The sequence below is a fragment of the Euleptes europaea genome, chromosome 3, assembly GCF_029931775.1.
Source record: "Euleptes europaea isolate rEulEur1 chromosome 3, rEulEur1.hap1, whole genome shotgun sequence".
Taxonomy (NCBI): Eukaryota; Metazoa; Chordata; class Lepidosauria; order Squamata; family Sphaerodactylidae; genus Euleptes; species Euleptes europaea.
This window is the reverse complement of record NC_079314.1, coordinates 124,895,198-124,914,759: the sequence shown is the minus strand read 5'-3', so window position 1 is coordinate 124,914,759 and position 19,562 is coordinate 124,895,198. Positions and strand designations below refer to the sequence as shown.

The window sequence follows — 19,562 nt, the reverse complement described above, 5'->3', positions numbered from 1 at the left end:
CTTTTCACATGTACTACTGCCAAGACAAGTCTCCCCCATCCTATAATTATGCACTTGATTTTTCCTACCTAAATGCAGAGTTTTGCATTTATCTCTGTTGAAATTCATTTTGTTAGTTTTAACCCTGTTTTCCAGCCTGTCATCTTGAATCTTGATTCTGTCTTCTACTGTGAAGACTTTTGTTTCTTTTGTCATTTCCTCAGCAATCTTTCTTTCCTGCCTAATGTTTTAATTGACATTTTTATGCTTTCTATGTATTTTACCTTTGGTTTTAATTGTTTTAGTGATGTGTTTTGTTGGTTTTTAGGATGTGATTTTATTATGTATGTTTTAAATTGTAAGCTGCTTCGGTGGCCTTTATGAGGGCAGAAAGGCAGGGTATAAATTTTGTAAGATTACATAAATAAATAGGCTTCTTTACCTGGCCTCCCTTTATTGCCCTATTCCCACTTTCTTGTTCTAGCCTTCTCCAACCAGTATTACCTGTCGTGTTTACTGCTTCATCCCTCTGGGATGAGACTGATAATTTTTTGTTAGTAACGTGGGAACATTAATATTTTACATAAGTAAATAAAGCATGGCTCAGCCTGTTCCCTCTTGGCTCTCTCCCTCCCTAGCTTGTTGGGACAATGGGTGTTTGTTTTTCTTTCAGTTGGATGTGATTATAGCAGACCTGGATGGTGGGACAGTCACGGTCCCTGAGTGCATCCACATCTCCCTGCTGCCTGAGCCCCTCCTCCACCAGACACAAGATGCCCTCTCGATGGTAAGCACAGGACAGCCAGACTCCAGCTGGGGTGGAAAGAGCCAGTAGGTGAGATGAGGTGGTACCACGCAGGGCCTCTGAGGTGGCAACTGGAGACCCATCAGCAGCTGAATTCCACTTTGGGTTTTCTGTGCCTAAATGAGCTGTGGTTTTTTTCCTGAACCAAGGGTGTCCTTCGCACACATTGGAATTGTTCCACAAGATGCAGGAAACGGCCCTGTATTCGGGAGTGCTTGCAGATAGGGGCATGTGAGAAATGTTGCCCTGTGTGTGTGTGTAAATCTTAGCAGCCGCAGTCCTTTAATTAGGAAAATGTGGCTGAAGAAGAAAAGTGAGCCAGTGGTGAAAGAATTCTGAGAAGCTGAAGAATCTTCTTTTAGAAAGTTCTAGAAAGGAGGACTGAATGGACACAGGTTCTCGTTAAACGTCCGCGTCCTTTAAGCATATGCTTTGAGCATGTCCAGTTGTTTGGTTTCTCTGGGAGGAAGTTATTATTAATATTAATTTAGAATTATAATGTTTATTTTTGAGGGTAGAAAAGAGCAAGAGTCCAGCAGCACCTTAAAGAGTAACAAAATTTCTGGCAGGGGATGAGCTTTCGTGGGTCACAGCTCACTTCTTAAACTATCTGCCCATCTCTTGGAGGCTAACCGATAGTCAACAAAAGTAGACCCTCCATTTTTATTTCTTTATTTAATATATTTATATTCTGCCTTTCATCCCAATGGGGACCCAAGGCCCCTTATATCAGTCTTCTCTCTGAGAAGGCTGAGAGTGTGTGACTGGCCCAAGGTCACCCAGCAAGCTTCCATGGCACGTGCCCCTTACCACTGCTAAAAGACTTGTATTGCAACATTTAGACTTGAGCCCCAAAGCACTTTAGAGACCATCAAGAGATTTGGCTTAGAAGCTTTTGAGAACCAGAGCTCCCTTCGTCAGACATGAGTAGGGAGAAGATCTTGGGGTCCTTTCATTCCAGTCAGAAGGTGGGAGAGCTGTTGCCAGGGTGTGCAGAGGTTCAATGCACATTGTAATCAGCTTGATTAGCACAGAGGGGGAATGTGGCGGCGGGGATGGGGATTAGACTCTGTAGTGAGATAAAAATCCTATGTCTCTGTTCAGCCCTGGGGGGCGGGGGTGTCCATTGTTCTGCACTTGTGAATTAACTCAAGTTCAGCGATCTCATGTTGTACCTTCCCTTAGAAATGTGTTTCTTTGAGGACCACCACACTTTGGTCAGCAATGGAATGACCTGGGAGATTAAACTTTCTTCCACTGGTTCTCCCATTGGTTTGGATTTATGTCCATTTATTCTTTTGTATATGCACTGACCTGTTTGTCCGGAGTAGAGAGTGGAAGGGCGTTGCTGACGTTTAGTGGCTGAGATAACGTTGGCAGATGAACAAGTGAATGAGCCTGAGATGGCTTGGCTGGTTGTGTTAGGTCCGGCTATTGTGTTGTCAGGGTGGATATGGGGACAGAGTTGGCATCTTGGTTTGTTGCGGGCCGTGGTCCCAGAGTCCGTGTCCATATTTGGAAGGGTGTTGCTGTCGGTGAAAAGTTGTTTAAAGCTGTCTGTGGACAAGAAAAGATTTTGCCCCCCAATGCCTGTGAGAGGGGAGTATCATTGTCCAGCACAGGTTGTAGGTCATTAATGATGCATTTAACCAGTATGAGCTGAGAGCGGCATGTGACCATCAGCCGTGTTCTGTTGTTGTTTCCTTTGGGCCTGTCTTGTAGCAGGTTATCCCCCAGTATCGTTCTGGCTTTGTCGATCTGTATCCTTATTACATCAGGTGGGTATTGTAATTCCAAGAATGTCTGTTGTGGATCCTGCAGGTGAGACTCTCTGTCTGAGGAATAGAGCTTGGCTGTGGACAATGGATTGTTTGGTGTGTTTGAGATGGTGACTGGAGGCATGTAGATATGTTTGGCTTTCAGTAGATTTCTAGTAGGAGGTGTTTTTTATGAATTTGTACACAATTTGTACATTTGTGAGCTCTTGACCCATCAAACCAGAAATCACCACAGAGACAATCAGATTCCAAGCAGATGGCTTTACTGGTCAAATAGGCAATACAGTGCATGGAAGGCAAGATGACAGCTATGGCTTGTCTTGCCCGTTATTTGGAAATATAAGGCAGAGAAACGGCGGGAGATTACAAAGCATAAACAGAGCATTATTTCCCAGGAGTGGCGTTCCCAGGCTTTGGTATGTGTAGCCGTCCTTGAGTCTGGACGGTTCAGCAGAGAAACGAAAGGAAACATCTAAACCGAGATAACAGCCTGACATCCTGCTCCCCTTAAGTCCCCCTCCCATCCGGCAAGGGGGCTGGTCTGTCCGGGTAGGCATTGTGAAAGGCGTTGACGAGTTTGGGGGCGGAGACATCCCGCGCGCGAACCCACTCGTCATAGGCAGGGGGGAAGTGTTTCCAGCGGATCAGGTATTGCAAGGCTCCATGGTGTATGCGGGAATCCAGGATTTTGGAGACTTCGAAATGTTCCTCCCCCCCCACCATTATGGGTTGTTCAGGAGGCGGCTCTGGGTGCCATTGTGGGGAAGCAACATGGGGCTTTAGAAGGCTGACATGGAAAACGGGGTGTACACGCCTCAGAGTTTTGGGGAGAGACAGTTCCACCGTGACAGGATTTATGAGGCGGGTGATGGGAAATGGGCCAATGTATCTAGCACTGAGCTTATGGCAAGGACGGGTGGAGCGCAGGTTCTTGGTGGAAAGGTATACCAGGTCACCCACTTGCAGGTCCATATTTGGGGAACGATGCTTTGTCAGCCTGCGCCTTGTATTTGCGCTTGGCTCGGTCCAGGTTGCTAATCAGCCAGGGCCATGTTGTACGGAGGGTGTGAGCCCATGAGGCAAAGTCGGCATCCCCCTCCCCCTCTGATCCTTCTACAGGGGTGATAGGACCGAAGTTCTGTCCATACACCGCATAAAACGGGCTGAAACCTGTGGATTGATGTACAGCATTATTGTAGGCATATTCTGCAAAAGGCAACAGTTCTACCCAGTCATCTTGGTGGTAATTGACATAACAGCGCAAATAACATTCGAGTACAGCATTGACACGTTCAGTTTGACCATCCGTTTGGGGATGATATGCACTAGACAACCCTTGTTCCACCCCCACCAATTTGAGAAAAGCTTTCCAAAACTTAGCAACGAAACTACTTCCGCGGTCGCAGATTATCTTGCGCGGAAACGAATGTAGTCTAAAGACATGTGACACGAAGAGGCGGGCCAACTTCTGAGCGGAGGGGATCCCCGCACATGGAACCAAATGTATTTGCTTAGAAAATAAGTCAGTGATAACCCATAACACAGTTTTTCCCCCGCTGAGAGGGAGATCCGTCATAAAATCCATAGCAATCACTTCCCAGGGTTTGCTGGGTATTTCAAGTGGTTGCAGTAGTCCTGGGGGTTTGCCTTGAGATCGTTTGACCGTGACGCAAACAGGACAGCTGCGAATGAAAGAGTCAATGTCAGAACGCATTCCCCCCACCAGAACTGCCTGCGCAACAGGTGAAGGGTCTTTAGGAACCCAAAGTGTCCAGCTGTTTTTACTCCATGAGCCAAATGTAAGACTTCTTTTCGGAGCGTTTTGGGCACGTATAATTTCGAGTCTTTGTACCAACAACCTCCTCGTTCGATTATATCGGGAGGCAGGGTTTGAGCGGAGCGTTCCATTAGGCATTGTGCCCGAAGGGAATTTAAGAAAGACTCGGAGACGGGAACCCCCCCTTTTGTACGGTGGAAGCAGGAGCAGATATGGGGGTCGAGGAGGGGGAAGCACTTACGTGCGGTGGTGCGCTGACTGCAGGCGGCTTGGCGGCCGGTTGGGTTGGAGGAGTTGGTGCGTCGGCCACTGCGTGCTTCCGTTGTGGGGGCAGTGTTTGGGATCGGGTTTGTACAGCCAGCACGGGTAGGGCTTCTCTTTGCGCGGGCGTAAATAAAGAGTCTGTTGGCCAATCGAGTTTCACCGGGTACTGAGGCAGTCGGGAGAGAGCATCTGCGAGAACGTTTTGTTTTCCAGGGACATGCTTCAGGACGAAACGAAACTGAGCAAAGAAATCCACCCAACGCTGTTGTTTCGCAGACAATTTATGGGTCCCCGTGAGGGCAGCTAGATTTTTGTGATCGGTCCAGACTTCAAAGGGTACTTTAGACCCCTCCAGGAATTGTCGCCACAGAGTAAGTGCATGGTGAACGGCCGATGCTTCTTTCTCCCAAATGGGCCAGTTCAATTGGGAGTGCGCAAACTTCTTTGAGAAGTAAGCACAAGGGTGAAGGAGACCATCTGGTCCTCTTTGGAGAAGGGCCCCTCCCATAGCTACGTCGGAGGCATCGACTTGCACAATGAACATTTGATTCGGGTCTGGGTGCCGTAGCACGGGCTCCGAAGTGAAAAGGCGTTTGAGGGCTACAAAAGCGGCCTGGCATTGATCAGTCCACAGTATCTTAGCGGAGGGTAACGTAGCCGAGCTTCCTTTACCCTTTATTTTCAGCAGGTCGGTGATGGGCAGCGCCACTTGGGCGAAGTTAGGGATGAACCCGCGATAGAAATTAGCAAAACCTAGAAACTGTTGTACTTGTTTGTGGTTGGAGGGAGGGGTCCAATCGAGGATGGATTGGACCTTGGCCGGGTCCATGCTAAGGCCATGGTGGGAGATTATATATCCCAAGAACGTTATTTTGCTCTGATGAAATTCGCATTTAGCCAACTTTGCAAAGAGTTGGTGATTGCGCAGGCGCTGCAGAACTTCTCGGACCAGAGCGACATGCTCATCCATGGTTTTTGAATATATAAGAATGTCATATAAATAAACCACCACCCCGCGGTACAGTAAATCGTGGAGGATTTCGTTGATGAGTTGCATGAAGACCCCCGGGGCCCCTTTTAACCCGAAAGGCATCACAAGGAATTCAAACATTCCAAAACAGCTAGAGAAGGCAGTGAGGGGTTCATCTCCCTCGCGGATACGGACGCGGTAGTAGGCTTCTACTAAGTCCAACTTGGAGAATATACGTCCCTCCTGAAACTGCCCCAAAATATCTGAAATCAGCGGTATAGGGTAGGCGTTGGCTTGGGTAACTGCATTGAGCTTTCGGAAGTCGATGCATAGGCGCAGGTCGCCCTCCTTTTTTCGGACGAAAAATGCGGGGGCTGAGTTGGGAGCATTCGATGGGCGAATGAACCCTCTGGCAAGGTTTTTGTCCAAAAAGTCCCATAGTACAGTGCGCTCGGAAGCGCTCATAGGGTAAATCTTACTCTTGGTTAATGTGCAGTCCTTCACCACCTCAATTGCACAGTCAGTGGCCCGGTGAGGGGGTAAGGCATCACATTCTTTAATGTTAAAGACATCCGCAAAGTCCTGGTATACATCAGGTAGGGACGGCGGTGATGGGACATCGGAGGTTAATGCTGGAGCGGGTGGAGACAGCACCGCAACTTGCTGTCGGTGCTGATCGCATTTGGGGTTGGCAAAGGAGATAGTGTTCGTCTCCCAGTCTATACTGGGACTATGACCTTTAATCCAGTTAATTCCCAGGACCACTTCAAATCGGATAGGGGCTATGGTAAAGTCTATTTGCTCCCAGTGGGAGCCAATACCCATCGCCACCCCTGTAATGCGATATCAACTGGGCCCCCCTTGAAATGGCTCCCGTCTATTTGGGCAAATTGGACGGGGGCTGGTAAAGCCTCGGATTTGACTTTGAGTGCTGCAAAAGTGGCCTCATTGATTAGAGTGCGACCGCAACCGGAGGCAATGAGTGCCTTAAAGGGTAGTTGGGGACCACCTTTATAGTGTTGTAAAACTGCGTCCACATAAACGGTGGTTTCCACTTCCTTCACCTTGGTGGGAGATTTCGGTTTAGCAGGAGATTCTGCAGGGGTCTGTGGAGACGCTCCACTCACCACAGACCGGAGCCGTTTTTTGACAAATCAAGGGGGGTTTCCAGGTTCAAAGCTGGAGGATCCCATGGGTTCTCTTCGTCAGAAGAAGGAGAGTTGTCCCCCAATGGGGCATTTGTAATCCGGGACCCGGCGGGGTCACTCGATGTAGGAAGGTTAGATGAGTCCTCAACGTGAAGTGCAGAGGGTGTGGGTCTCCCTGGCGCTGCGCTGCGGGTGGCCGCGGTGCCTCTGCGTTGAGGTCGTCCTCGAGCTCGGGTTGCCATGCTGGGGCGAAAGGGTTCAGGGCGATGTGGGCAGACTGCCGCAAAGTGGCCCAGTTCCCCACAAGTGAGGCAAGCTCCTCTTTGAAACCGTGTTTCGCGATCCTAGGGTGGACGCGTGGGCTTCCGTGGATTGGGGAGCGGTGCCTTGGGCTGGGGTTTTTGGATGCTTTTCTCCTTGTTTCTTTGGTGGACAAGGGAAATAAAGCGCCGGCGGCTTTCCACCTCCTCAGCTAATAGAATCCAATCCTCGAGGGTGTCAGGATCACCCCGCATATACGACCAGTTCAGAATGTCAGGGTGTAAGGCTTCCCTGAAATGGTGAATTAGGGTGGCTTCGGGCCAGCCCACAATTCTGCTTGCTAGTCTCTGGAATTCATCGGCAAACTCTCGAACTGGAGTAGAGCCTTGTCTTAGTTGTAGAAGCTCCGCTTTGGCTCGTTCCCCCAGAAAGGGATCCTCAAACCTCCTCCGTAAGGCAGTCATGAAATTGTTGAGGGAACGGATAGAGCGGGATCGGGTGTCGAACTGGAGGACCATCCAGTCGGCTGCTTTACCTGTCAAAAGGGAAGCCACATAGCTAACCCGGCTGTCCTCTGTAGGGAAGAACTGTCCTTGTTCTCGCATATAGCTGTCTACCTGATGCAAGAAACAGGGCAGGGTTTCGAGAGATCCATCGTAAGTAGTTTTCAATTTGAGTTGTTTCCAAGGACCGGGCATGGGTTGGCCCGGTTGCACGGGTGCCCTGGGTGCAGGTAAAACGGGACCTCCAGGAACCAGGGGTTGAACAGGCACATTAGCGGGTGGCTGGGCTGGCACTCCCTGTTGAACCGGTACTGCGGCCCCCTGTGGAACGGGTTGTGCCGGGGTTGTCAGGGCCTGCTGTAACTGCCTGTTGTCCTGAAGCAAGCGTTCCATTAGCTCCTGGAGTTGATCTACACGGCCAGATAGCTCCCGATTCTGAGCTCGTAACAGGTGAACGTCCTCACCCGGGCCACCTGTACGATGAGGTTTGCTTGTCCGAAAACTTGTGGCCCATTGAGAACTGTCCCCATACAAGTCCTCTTCCTCAGACTCCTCGGAGTCTTGGCGTCGTTCTGCGAGGCGGCGTGCGCGTTGGGTCGTGCGCGACGGGGCAAATACCGGGGAAAACGACAGACCCAATGGAGGACCGCTCCGTCCGGAGTCTTTGGGGCGGCCGCCTGTCCGCGCCCGATCCGCAGCCAACTGCTGCTCTTTGTCCCTTGCAGCTTGAGCCTCGGCTTCCGCCTTAGCCGCTTCCGCAGCTTCCCTATCCGCGAGAGCCTGTGCGCTTTCAAGTCTCAGAGCGGCAGCTGCGGTAATGTGCGATAAAAGTTCCGTTTCCAGGAGCGTGAGTAGGGGGTCGGGCTCCCCACCTAACAATGGTTGCACTCGGACTGCGACCGCGGGTGCATCGGCCCCGAACGTCGGGGTCAAACATTGAGCCAAGGTGGCTATCGTGGTATCCTTTGTACAATCCGCAAAGAGGAGGGCTGTCTGGATAGCGATCCTCTTGGCTTCAGCTTGACAGTCAGCTGCATTGGGTACCAAAGAAAAACCTGCCGGTGCGGCTCCCGCCATGGTACCTTCCCCCAAGGCGACAGGACGCCTTAGAGCCGTGGATGAGAGAGTCTCACAGGCAATAAGCTTATCCAATAAACCGGTTAGTATTTGTAAGTCCTCAGTTGCCAGCCGGGCATCATCCAGCAACTGATCAAAATCCTGGAGGTCTAAACAAGCATTAGTATCCTCCGACGTTAACATCCAGAGAACCCTCACTAGAGATCGCCACTGCGTCTGGACCAGTCCACTCAAGCGGCAAACCTCTGAATTAGTCCTAAAGAGTTCAGCTACTATATCCCGTAGGAGGGTAGGATCCTCTGAGGAGGACTCCAGGGTTCCAAGAAGCAGTAGTCACGGTTCACTCGGAGAGCGCCCTCCTAGCTCCCATCCGAGTGGCAGGCGAACCCTCCAGGGCTCCAGCCTGACTAAAGAATCGATGAAGAAGAGATAGCTGTCATAATGTGAGCTCTTGACCCATCGAACCAGAAATCACCACAGAGACAATCAGATTCCAAGCAGATGGCTTTACTGGTCAAATAGGCAATACAGTGCATGGAAGGCAAGATGACAGCTATGGCTTGTCTTGCCCGTTATTTGGAAATATAAGGCAGAGAAACGGCGGGAGATTACAAAGCATAAACAGAGCATTATTTCCCAGGAGTGGCGTTCCCAGGCTTCGGTATGTGTAGCCGTCCTTGAGTCTGGACGGTTCAGCAGAGAAACGAAAGGAAACATCTAAACCGAGATAACAGCCTGACAACATTATGAATTTGTACACTGGTGTCAAATTGATGGTGAGGTGCAAGGTGCTGAAGGCCTGGTGAAATTTCTCCCGTGCTTCTTTCCCATGTGTCCAAATAATGAAAATCTCATCAATAAATCTAAGGTATTAACTGATGGGAGCTGCGAAAGTGCTGTTTCAGGCCAGTCATGAAAATGTTATAACAACAACAACAACAACAACAATAATGTTTATATCCCGCCCTCCCCCAGCAGAACCAGGCTCAGGTCGGCTGACATCATATAAAATACATTGATTCCATGGTTTATAATACATTCCAGTGAAACAATCTAAAATTTAAACAAAATTCCAATCCTACCCCGATGACGCTTATTCTCTCCAAAGTAGGGAGGAGGTTATATTGAGGTGGCCGGGCATCTGCACCCCTTCACTGATGTCCCACTATCCTGGGTGGGGGGGGGGTAGAGACAGAAAGGGCATAATAACAAGGAAAACACACAAGGAAAGAAATTTAAGAAGGGACCAGGAAAGGGAAAAGAAAAACTAGAAAATAAAAAAGGAAATTAGGTAAGGAAGGGAGGATGGCTTTTCATATATATTCCCATCGCTGTCCTCAGCCATAGGTCTGGCAGAACATCTCTGTTTTATAGGTCCTGTGGGACTGGTTTAAATCCCGCAGGGCCCGGGTCTCATTCGACAGAGAGTTCCACCTGGCTCTGGCTGAGGACAGCCGGATAGATTTGAGGCCAGGGATTTCCAGTAAGTTGGCACCGGTGGCACGCAATGCTCTCTGCGGGGTATATCGGGAGAGGCACAAATACAAAGGTCCCAGACTGTTTAGCACTTTAAAGGTTAATACCAAAATCTTAAACCTGATTCGGTATTCCACCTGGAGCCAGTGCAGCTGACAGAGCACCAGTTGGATGTGGGCTGTCAGTGGGGGCCCCGTCAGGACCCTTGGTGCCGCGTTCTGGACCAGCTGGTGTTCCAGATCAGTCTCAAGGGTAGCTCTGCATAGAGCGAGTTACAGCAGTCTGTCGTGGTGCCATTGATCTGAAGGAATAAATCTTCCCCAAATCTGAAGTAGTTGTGGTTGAGAGCAAACTGGCAGAGCTTGGTAGTGGGATCAGCCGTGGTATTGTCAGAGATAACAGCTTGTAGCTTGGAAGCCATCTTCGCAGGGGATGTTGGTGTGTAGAGACTCAGCATCCACAGTGGCCAAAATAGTGTTTCTCACTAAACGTGAGAAAATACAATATGAAAGAATTAAGCTGTTAAACATGAATGAGCAACACCTGACATGCCTACTGCACCTAAATTAATCAAATGAATCAATCCAGCTTCTAAGCCTCTTACCTTGCGTGTGCAGGTGAATCCAGATCGGATAAGTTCACATGTTACAGAGCACTGGGAGCTTATATCAAGTGTGCATGTTTCTGATGTATTATATATTTTGTGATGGTCCTCTGAGCATACAAATAATTCTTTCATGTTAATATTGATGCTAAAGGCAGGGTGCCCATTACTGTCTTGTGTTTCCTTGGATTTATACTAGCAGACAAACAGCTATTCATGTTATTGTCGAAGGCTTTCACGGTCAGAGTTCATTGGTTCTTGTAGGTTATCCGGGCTGTGTAACCGTGGTCTTGGAATTTTCTTTCCTGACGTTTCGCCAGCAACGAAAGATACTGCAGACTTGGCCAACCTGAGAAATCAGCAATGGCTGAACATGGACTGACACAAACAGGACACAGGGTCTTATTCCAAGACACTGAATAACTGGACAATTCTACCAACTATTTTGTCAGATTGCACAGAGAAGCCATTGAAATTCATAAACATCAGCACAACTTTAACAGAAGAGAGTTTAAGAATGAATAAGGCTTGGCTTCCTGTCCTAAAAACCTCCAGACTAACAACGACTATAGTCAACAATAGCCATGGAGATTAGCTTTGGACTTCACACATTAATAGATCACTTCAGGATACAATGGTTCCATATTAACATACCACACCGTCATTAGCACATTATCTTGATACTTACAGGACAATGATTAGCACATTACTTTTGCAGGACAATGACTCAGCTCAAACCCAACCCCTTTCTGACTATATCTTCCTACACACTTGACACAGATTCACTGTCCTTCAGTGTTACTACTCTGAAGATGCCTGCCACAGTTGCTGGCGAAACGTCAGGAAAGAAAATTCCAAGACCACGGTTACACAGCCCGGATAACCTACAAGAACCAATAAGCTATTCATGTTACTTCAGAACTGGTTGTTGCTAGCTGAATAATTTCTTTAGGATGCTAACCCTTCGTCAGAACAATAAGAGTGAAAAAATATCTGTGTAATATTGGAGGAAGCCATAAGCAGATTCAATGAGCCATGAATAGTTCAGGCTAACTGAAGAAGCCAGGCCTGTAAGATTACACCTGTTCTATGCAGATGGATCATAGACTCATAGAGTTGGAAGGGACCACCAGGGTCATCTAGTCCAATCCCCTGCACAATGCGGGAAATTCACAACTACCTCCCCCCCCACTTCCCCAGTGACCCCCACTACATGCCCAGAAGATGACCACAAAATCACACAAGGTTGGAAGAGACCACAAGGGCCATCCAGTCCCAACTCCCCCGCCCCTGCCCTGCAAGATCCCACAATCAAAGCACTCCTGACAGGTGGCCATCCAGCCTCTGCTTAAAGACCTCCAAAGACAAGGACTCTACCACCCTCCGAGGCAGCGCATTCCACCATTGAACCTTCAGAAAGTTCTTCCTAATGTTTAGGTGGAATTGCTTTTCTATTAGTTTAAACCCAATACTCTGTGTTCTAGTCTCTGGAGCAACAGAGAACAAGCTAGTTCCCTCATCAACATGACATCCCTTCAAATATTTAAACATGGCTATCATGTCACCCCTTTAAATCCTGCCATCCTTTTGTCTGTGTGCAGGTCTTAGACCCTGAGCTGGAGATTGCAGACCTGGCCTTCCCTCCCTCCTCCATCTCTGCTTCCTCCCTCAAGATGCAGGTAAGAGGTGTGCTGAGCCTCAGAGCCGGGGGTGGTGGGTGGGTGGGGAACAGCGCAGAGAGGCACTGTCTTCAGCGGATGCTTCAGGTGATCGGTGTGTTCAAGGGAGTAGAGAGGAAGCTGACAGCTGGTTCGGACTGAGGGATTGTAGGAGACAGGGGAAGTGTGTGTGTGTGTGTGTGTGTGTGTGTGTGTGTGTGTGAACCACGCAAGCCAAAATGGTACGGCAGAGTAGTTGGTAATGAAAGTCAATACGGAAGGGGAAGCAGTCAGCTGCCTACAGTTACCTTGCATGCAACCTCCACAGAATGGTAGTGGAGGCAGCCGTGCTCTTGACGTTGCTGTTGAATCAAATTAATTTGCAATGTGAACCATCCACTCAGTTGACTTGGGGAATGTATAAGTTTGAGTCTCCTGACCAAGCTGACAGTCTGCCGTGCGGTAAATGCTTGTGTGTAGGAATGCTGGCAGCCCCATCTGGAGACCCCGGAGCCAGCCCCGATGTGGCACCAGCACCCCGCCTGGTCATTCTTTTCTGAGTCCTGGTCAGCCTAGGATACCAAGTGATAGTGGGACGCCTCGCCAAGTGTGTGTGTGGGGGTGTGTGCGCACCTCCCCCATAACAGGAAAGCAGTCACACAGTGCACACTCGTGCAGCCATGCCTCCAGATGTTGGCTTGCACACAGAGCACACTGGGGGAGGGAACAAAGGGAACTCAGCCCCCCGCACACAGCGTGGAAGATGGTCACATTACCAGCAGGAGCCCTGGAAGAGACACGCCAGGGAGCCGTCCAGGAAGTGGACTCACTCCCCCTCCCGTGGCCACTTCCCTTTTGCCAAGTATGCACCCACTGGAAAGGAGCAACGGCTCCTCCAGCCACATCACCCCCATCCGTGCCTCTGCCCGTCGCTTGCCCTCTCCAGGGGGGGTCAGGTGCCAGGGGGGAGGGGGGCTTGCGAAGGTGCACCATGCCAAGGGTGTCAGACACGAGAGCAGCAGCACAGAAGCCCCACAACTGCGCAGGCACCAGGACAGACCTTCTCACAGGGAAAGGCACCCGAGAGGCGAGCAGGCACCGGGGAGGGGGGGATGCCAGCGGGAAGGCGGTGCTTGTATTACGGCCAGCAGCAGGCCGGTCAACAGCCCAACCGAATGAAGAGCCCGGACTAGGGCCTGCACATTGTGCGCTTGGAAGTGGTCCTCTGACCACACATGCAGCTGGGCACGCAAGCACCGAGCATTGGGAGTCTCCCCACAGCCATGGTGGCTACGCAGACAAAAGCATAGCACAGTGGAAATGGACGGGCATAGCAGACCCTGGTTACTCAGTTCCATCCCTGCATGGAGTCCCTGGCAGGCGCAGCTCTGGTTTTGCACCATCAAACACAATCACTTGTGACTGGCTTCTCCCCTAACACCAACCGTCTTGGTTAGCAAGCGCCGTCCCCCTATTGCAGGGCGAGGGAGTCATTGCTGCCACTTGCTCCTGTTCAAACCAGCAACCATCCCTTCTCTCCCTCCCCCGCCTACATGCCACGTGGCTTATAAGATGCCAGCGGTGATTGGTGGGAGAGTGCCTCCCGAGGTGTCTTCTCTCCCCCCAGCAAAGATACGTGAGTACAAGCAGCAGAGGACCCCTTAGCCCCCTCCTGGTGTGAGTCCCATGCTGAAGACAACTGAGGTTACAGCAGGGTGGGAACTGTCTGACGCGCGCAGCTGAGCTGTAATGCAGGAGTATACCTGGCAGCAATTTCAGTCCACACCAGTTCTATGTACAATTTATTTACAGTATTTACACAGTCCAATTCACGGTTCTCAGTATCAAACTGCTCCGCCATACATCAATTTCTCTCCTACCACACTTCTGCATGTAACTCATGGACTTACATACAATTACAGTTACATTGTCAACCAATCATATACATTTGCTGTGTCACTCTGAGTCATCCTGGAAATTCCCTTTCTGGCCGTTCAAGCCAGTTCAGGCTGGCTCAATCACATGACACTACTGTCAACTAGATCAGTTTCATCTACTATACAAACTGCTGACTAGTATAACATATGCACATGTTGTCACTGTCTGCTATCTATAAAATCCCAGTGACACAAACGGGAGGAGAAGACGGTCCTTCAGATGTCCCGCACCCAAGCCATGCCGGGCTTCAAAGGACAACTCCACCACCACTGTGAATTAGGCTCGGGAGCAGCTCAGTAGCCATTGTAATAGCTGTAATACTGGGGGTCACATTGCTCCCGACGGCCGGCCCCGACCAACCGTCTACCCACTGCATTCTGCACTTGCTGCAGCTTCTGCACACCCTTCAAGGGTAGCCCCGAGTACAGCACATTGCAGTAGTCCAGTCTAGATGTAAGTAAGCCATGGATTACTGTGGCTAGATATGACTGGCCCAGGAACAGGCACAGCTTCTGCTCAAGTAGAAAGCAGGCAGAGGGAGTCAGATGACGCACTCAGCAAACAGGTAATGCGTACTGCGCACAGTGGTCTAGTCCATTTATTAAAACGCCTTCCTGAATCATTCCTTTATTATATAGTCCTATTACCTTTATAGATTTGCCTTCCTTCACAGTTTTCAGAATGACAGAAGCGTGAGAGCCCTCCTGGCCTCCTTAGGCAGGCCGTTGCACAACATTGGGGCCACCACAGAGAAGGCACGGGTACGGGTGGTTGTTGATCTTGCTCATTTGTAGGGAGGCACCCCCAGAAAGCCCTGCATGGATGACCAAAGCTGTTGTGGCAGAACATAGGGAGGTGATAGAGAGCGGGCATCGTCAGCATATTGATGGCAGCCAACCGCCAGGCTACTCCTGGCTTCCCCGAAGGGCTTTGCACAGAGCTCGAATGGCATGGGGGGCAGGACTCTTCCCCGGGCATTAACCTTTCCTTCCTGGCCTGCAGGACAAGGAGATCCGGGCCGTGTTCTTGCGCTTGTTTGCACAGTTGCTGCAAGGCTACCGCTGGTGCCTGCACATCATCCGCATACACCCGGAGCCCGTCATTCGCTTTCACAAGGTAAGGGCTGCTCAGCCCGAAGCGGAGCAAGGCGGAGGGGCGGAGAGCTGCTGTCGCCTGGCATCCTCTTGCACTTGCAGAAGGCAGGAGAAATTGGGGCTCGGCCCAGCCTTGCTGGCATAAGCGTGTGCCTGCTTGTGTGTGTGTGTGTGTGTGTGTGTGTGTGTGGGTATTTGTCCTGTTTGAGCAGGGTGGGGGCCTCTCAAGGCTGCTTCCTCCAATTGTGGAAATGTCTAACCCATTGGGCCTGCACAGGAGAGATCTCCCATCTGCTGTGGCAGACTCCTGAGCCTCATGGCTCTCATGGGCTGCCAGTCAAGCCATCTTTTATCTCCTAGGGCAGGTGTAAGGCACATTTCTTTCTGTGTGCGCCTACGGAGGGATGCAGGAATATGTGTGTGTGTGTGTGTGTGGTCTTCAGTGAATGCCAGACCCTTCGACCAGGGGTCTACTCTTACTGGTCTGTCCCCCAGAGAACACCCCGTTCAGCAAATAATAACCTCCTGGTGGTTCCCCGGCCCAAAGAGTGTCCGGCTGCCTCTGCCCTGGCCCCTGCATGGTGGTACAGCCTCTCTAATGAGGCCAGGGCCATGCGGGACCTTAGGGAACTCCGCAGGCCCTGCAAGACGGTGCTATTCCACCAGGCCTATGGTTGACGTCAGCTACGATTTTCTCCATCAATGCTGGCCTCCCGAAACCCCCCCCTTTTTTTGCTGCTGCCATCTGAATTATATGGGGGGCTCTGGCTGCCCACAGGCCCACTGCGACTTCTATGCCGCTATAAGTGCGGCCAATGTTTGATGCTTGATATTTTGATATTTGTGGTTTTACAGGGCTGGTTTCTCTTTATGAGCATTGTTTTAATAGGACTTACTGTGATTTTAATATGACTTGTGATTCTATAGTAATTGTGTTTTAAGGATGTTGTGAGTTGCCCTGGGCCTGGCTTTTTGCTGAGGAGGGCGGGATACAAATTTAATAAAATAAATAAACTAAATGTGTGACTTGGCCCAGACTTCGTGGGAGGTGACCCCGCAAAGATTTCTGAAGCGGCCTCTTGCTCATTCCAGGCAGCCTTCCTCGGGCAGAGGGGACTGGTGGAGGATGACTTCCTCCCCAAGGTGCTGGAAGGCATGGCGTTCGCTGGCTTTGTGACCGAGCGGGGGGCCCCGTACCGGACAATGGACCTCTTTGATGAGGTGAGAGGATGCCCGCGGCCTGCTGGGCTCTGCCGTTCTGGGGGCATTGCAGGGGGGAGTACATGTGGGCCGTGGCCACCCTGCCAGCCATCTCCTCCCTTTCTCCTAGCTGGTAGCGAATGAAGCCAAGCGGATGCAAGCAGATGAAGGCAACAGGGCTCGGGTCCTGCGCCACATTAAGGAGCTGGCAGAGCAGCTGTACAAAAACGTGGGTGCCTGCTGGTTTCTGTGTGTGTGTTGGGGGGCAAAGCAGCCTTTCCTTCTGGGGAGGGGGTGCCGGTTGAGTGCCCCGCGGTCCGGGCCCTGCCGCTTCTTTCTGCCCTGAATGTGGGAGGTGAGTCTCTCTGGTGCGCTGGGGAGGGATCCGGTGGGAGGAGCGAGGGCCCCGGAGAGGGAGCTGATCTGTGGCTTTGTGGCTGCAGGAGAACCCGTACCCTGCGGTGACGATGCACAAGGTACAGAAGCCTGCCGAGGGCTGCCACTTGCGCTCCCACCAGAGGCCTTTCCCTCGCTTGGATGAGGGGACCATCCAGTGGATTATTGACCAGGCCACGGCCAAACTCCAGACGGCTCCCCCAGCGGTGAAGGCAGAGAAGAAGTGCATGGTGCCGTCTGGGCCTCCTCTTGGTACGTTGTCCCGGGATAGTTTTGTCTCGTCTTGTTCCTTAAGTTGTGAAGCTTTTGGGGGCTGTTGCCAGGCAGAACGTGGCTCGAAAGGGTTGTGAGCCCGGGAATGCCTCCCCTGCCCCTTTTCCCCAGTCAGCATCTCTGAAAGAAGTGCTGGGCAAGGAAGTGAAGGGGCCTTTGTGGGGCAGGGGGTATTTGTGTGTGTGCAGGGGGGGGTGTACTTTGAGTAACATTCAAGCACCCCGATCTTCCCTTCTACTTACTGGCTCGGCCCATCCATCCAGTCTCCCAGGGGCCAAGGAAGCGGGATGTGCCGTGGGGTGGGGTGGCCAGCCTCACTTCATACGCCCCGCATATGCCCCGGTGCTGAGGTCTGGGAGTCAGTGTAGCTCAGTGGTTTGAGTGTTAGACTCGGACCTGCGAGAACTGGCTTCAAATCCCTCCTCTCCTGTGATGCTCACTGGGTGACCTTGGGCAACATACACATTCTCAGCCTAGCCTACCTCAGAGGGTCGTTGTGAGAAAAAAAAGAGGGTTAGCTATGTCTGCTTGGAGGAAGGGTGGGGTAAGAATGTCTCTGCCGAGGTCTGGTGGGGATCCTGTCCCAGCGGGGCTCTCTGTCACAGGGAGCAACACGGTTTCCATGCCTTCCTGCCCCGGGGGATGTCCTGTGTGGGTCAGTGGAAAAGGGGAAGGGGCTTCAGCTCTCTTGCGGATAGTGACTGGCATTCTTCTGCCCCTCCCACATCCTTGCCAGGTGCTGCCACGGAGCGCAACGGTGTCGTCTTGGCCAACAGTGCCCGTCGGCTGGAGGTTGTGAGGAACTGCATCACTTACGTCTTTGAGGGCAAGATGCTGGAGGCCAAAAAGGTGAGGAGGCTGGACCACCCGGGGGGGCTTCTCCGTCTTGTCATCGGCTCCTTTGGTGTGGGCTTTGTTTGCAAAAATGCGGAGCAGCAGCCAGTTGGCACCATCAAACCCTGCCGATTATGGCATCTGGGGGCGAGAAGGACCCTGACTGTGGACACGGAGTTGTCTTGGGCAGTGGCCACCAACAGAGCTACCGTTCTATCTGTGTAACCCTTCACACAACACTCCCCAACAAAGGATTCCCAAAGTGAACTGTGTGAACTAGAGAGCCGGTGTGATGTCGTGGTTAGAGTGTTGGGCTGGGATCTGGGAGACTCCGGTTCAGATCCCCGCTCTTCCATGGAAGCTTGCTGGAAGTCCCGGGGCCAGTCGCTCTCTCTCAGCCTAACCTGCCTCACAGGGTTGTTGTTGTGAGGATAAAACGGAGTAGAGGAAAGGAGGAAGGCAGGATAAACAGGAATTGAATAAATAAATAATAATTGTAATTGCAGTTTGAACTACCCCTCCCCAAATTCTGCGTCACGTAAAGTTGGACTTGCTTTGTAACTTGCAGAGCTGCCCAAAATGGAAGAGGGCCCCCCTTCTCCGTGTCCCGAGTTTTTATCCCCTCTCTTCCTCCTGCCGTGGTCTTCCTGCCCCAGTTTCCCTTCTGTCCCTTTAGTCTTCCAGCTCTACGGCTCTGGGTGTGCCTCACTAGCAGGGGGTGGAGCCATAATCCGTCAGCCTCACTAAGAGCTCGAGGGAGGGGGGCTCCTTGCTGAGCGGCTGGCCGTACACCGTCTCCAGCCCCCCTCGCTTCTCTCAACGAGCGTTCTGCAGCGTTGCTCCTGTCCGCAGGCAGATAACAGTCACAATAGTTGAAACATTGTGGGGAGTTCTCAGGTGGAAGGTTCGTCTCCAGAGGGGCCAGAGCATTACCTCACGGTTGAGCATTTTGCCTTTGAAGTTTCACTTCCTGATTCATTTGTTCATACTTAATCCTGACCAAACAGAGGTGCTGCTGGTGAGATAAAGTTTGACCCAGGAAGTGAGATGCCCCCCCCCACTATCCTGAAAGGGTTTGCACTCCCCCTAAAGGAGCTGATTCCTAGCTTGGAGGGGATGCTAGGCCCACCTTCAAGTATTGGCTAACGGGGTCTGAACTTGCTGGGTCTGAACTTGCTGGGACTTAAAGAGGAAAAGATCTTGGGGCTGTAGTAGGTAGCTCAACGAAAGCGTCAACCCCGTGTGCTGCGGTGAAAATAAGGGCAAGCTCTGTTCTGGGGATTATTAGGAAAGGGGTTGGAAGTAAAATGGCCGGTGAGCCGTTTGCAGCTGTTTCTGGGCAGGAAAGATCTTGCTATGGTGGTGCATGCCCCGGTTACATAGAATCATAGAGATGGGAGGGGCCACACAGGCGATCTAGTCCCACTCCATGGAGGATCAGCCTAGAGCATCCCTTACATACAGATTAGATTGTTGCAGTGTATTCTGTGTGGGGGGCTGACCTTGAAGATGGTGTGGAAGCTGCAG

The 19,562-nt window shown here is 51.2% G+C and overlaps 1 protein-coding gene across 1 annotated transcript in view; it reads left to right on the top strand.

Moving 5' to 3' along the window:
- SBF1 (SET binding factor 1) overlaps positions 1–19,562 on the top strand; it is a 111,293-nt gene that overhangs the window by 48,285 nt on the left and 43,446 nt on the right. Inside the window, exons 9-15 of the mRNA XM_056845907.1 lie at positions 653–766; positions 12,244–12,321; positions 15,241–15,354; positions 16,425–16,553; positions 16,663–16,761; positions 16,976–17,180; positions 17,938–18,050. Coding sequence (XP_056701885.1) covers positions 653–766; positions 12,244–12,321; positions 15,241–15,354; positions 16,425–16,553; positions 16,663–16,761; positions 16,976–17,180; positions 17,938–18,050 — 852 coding nt within the window. The remainder of the gene's footprint in view (positions 1–652; positions 767–12,243; positions 12,322–15,240; positions 15,355–16,424; positions 16,554–16,662; positions 16,762–16,975; positions 17,181–17,937; positions 18,051–19,562) is intronic.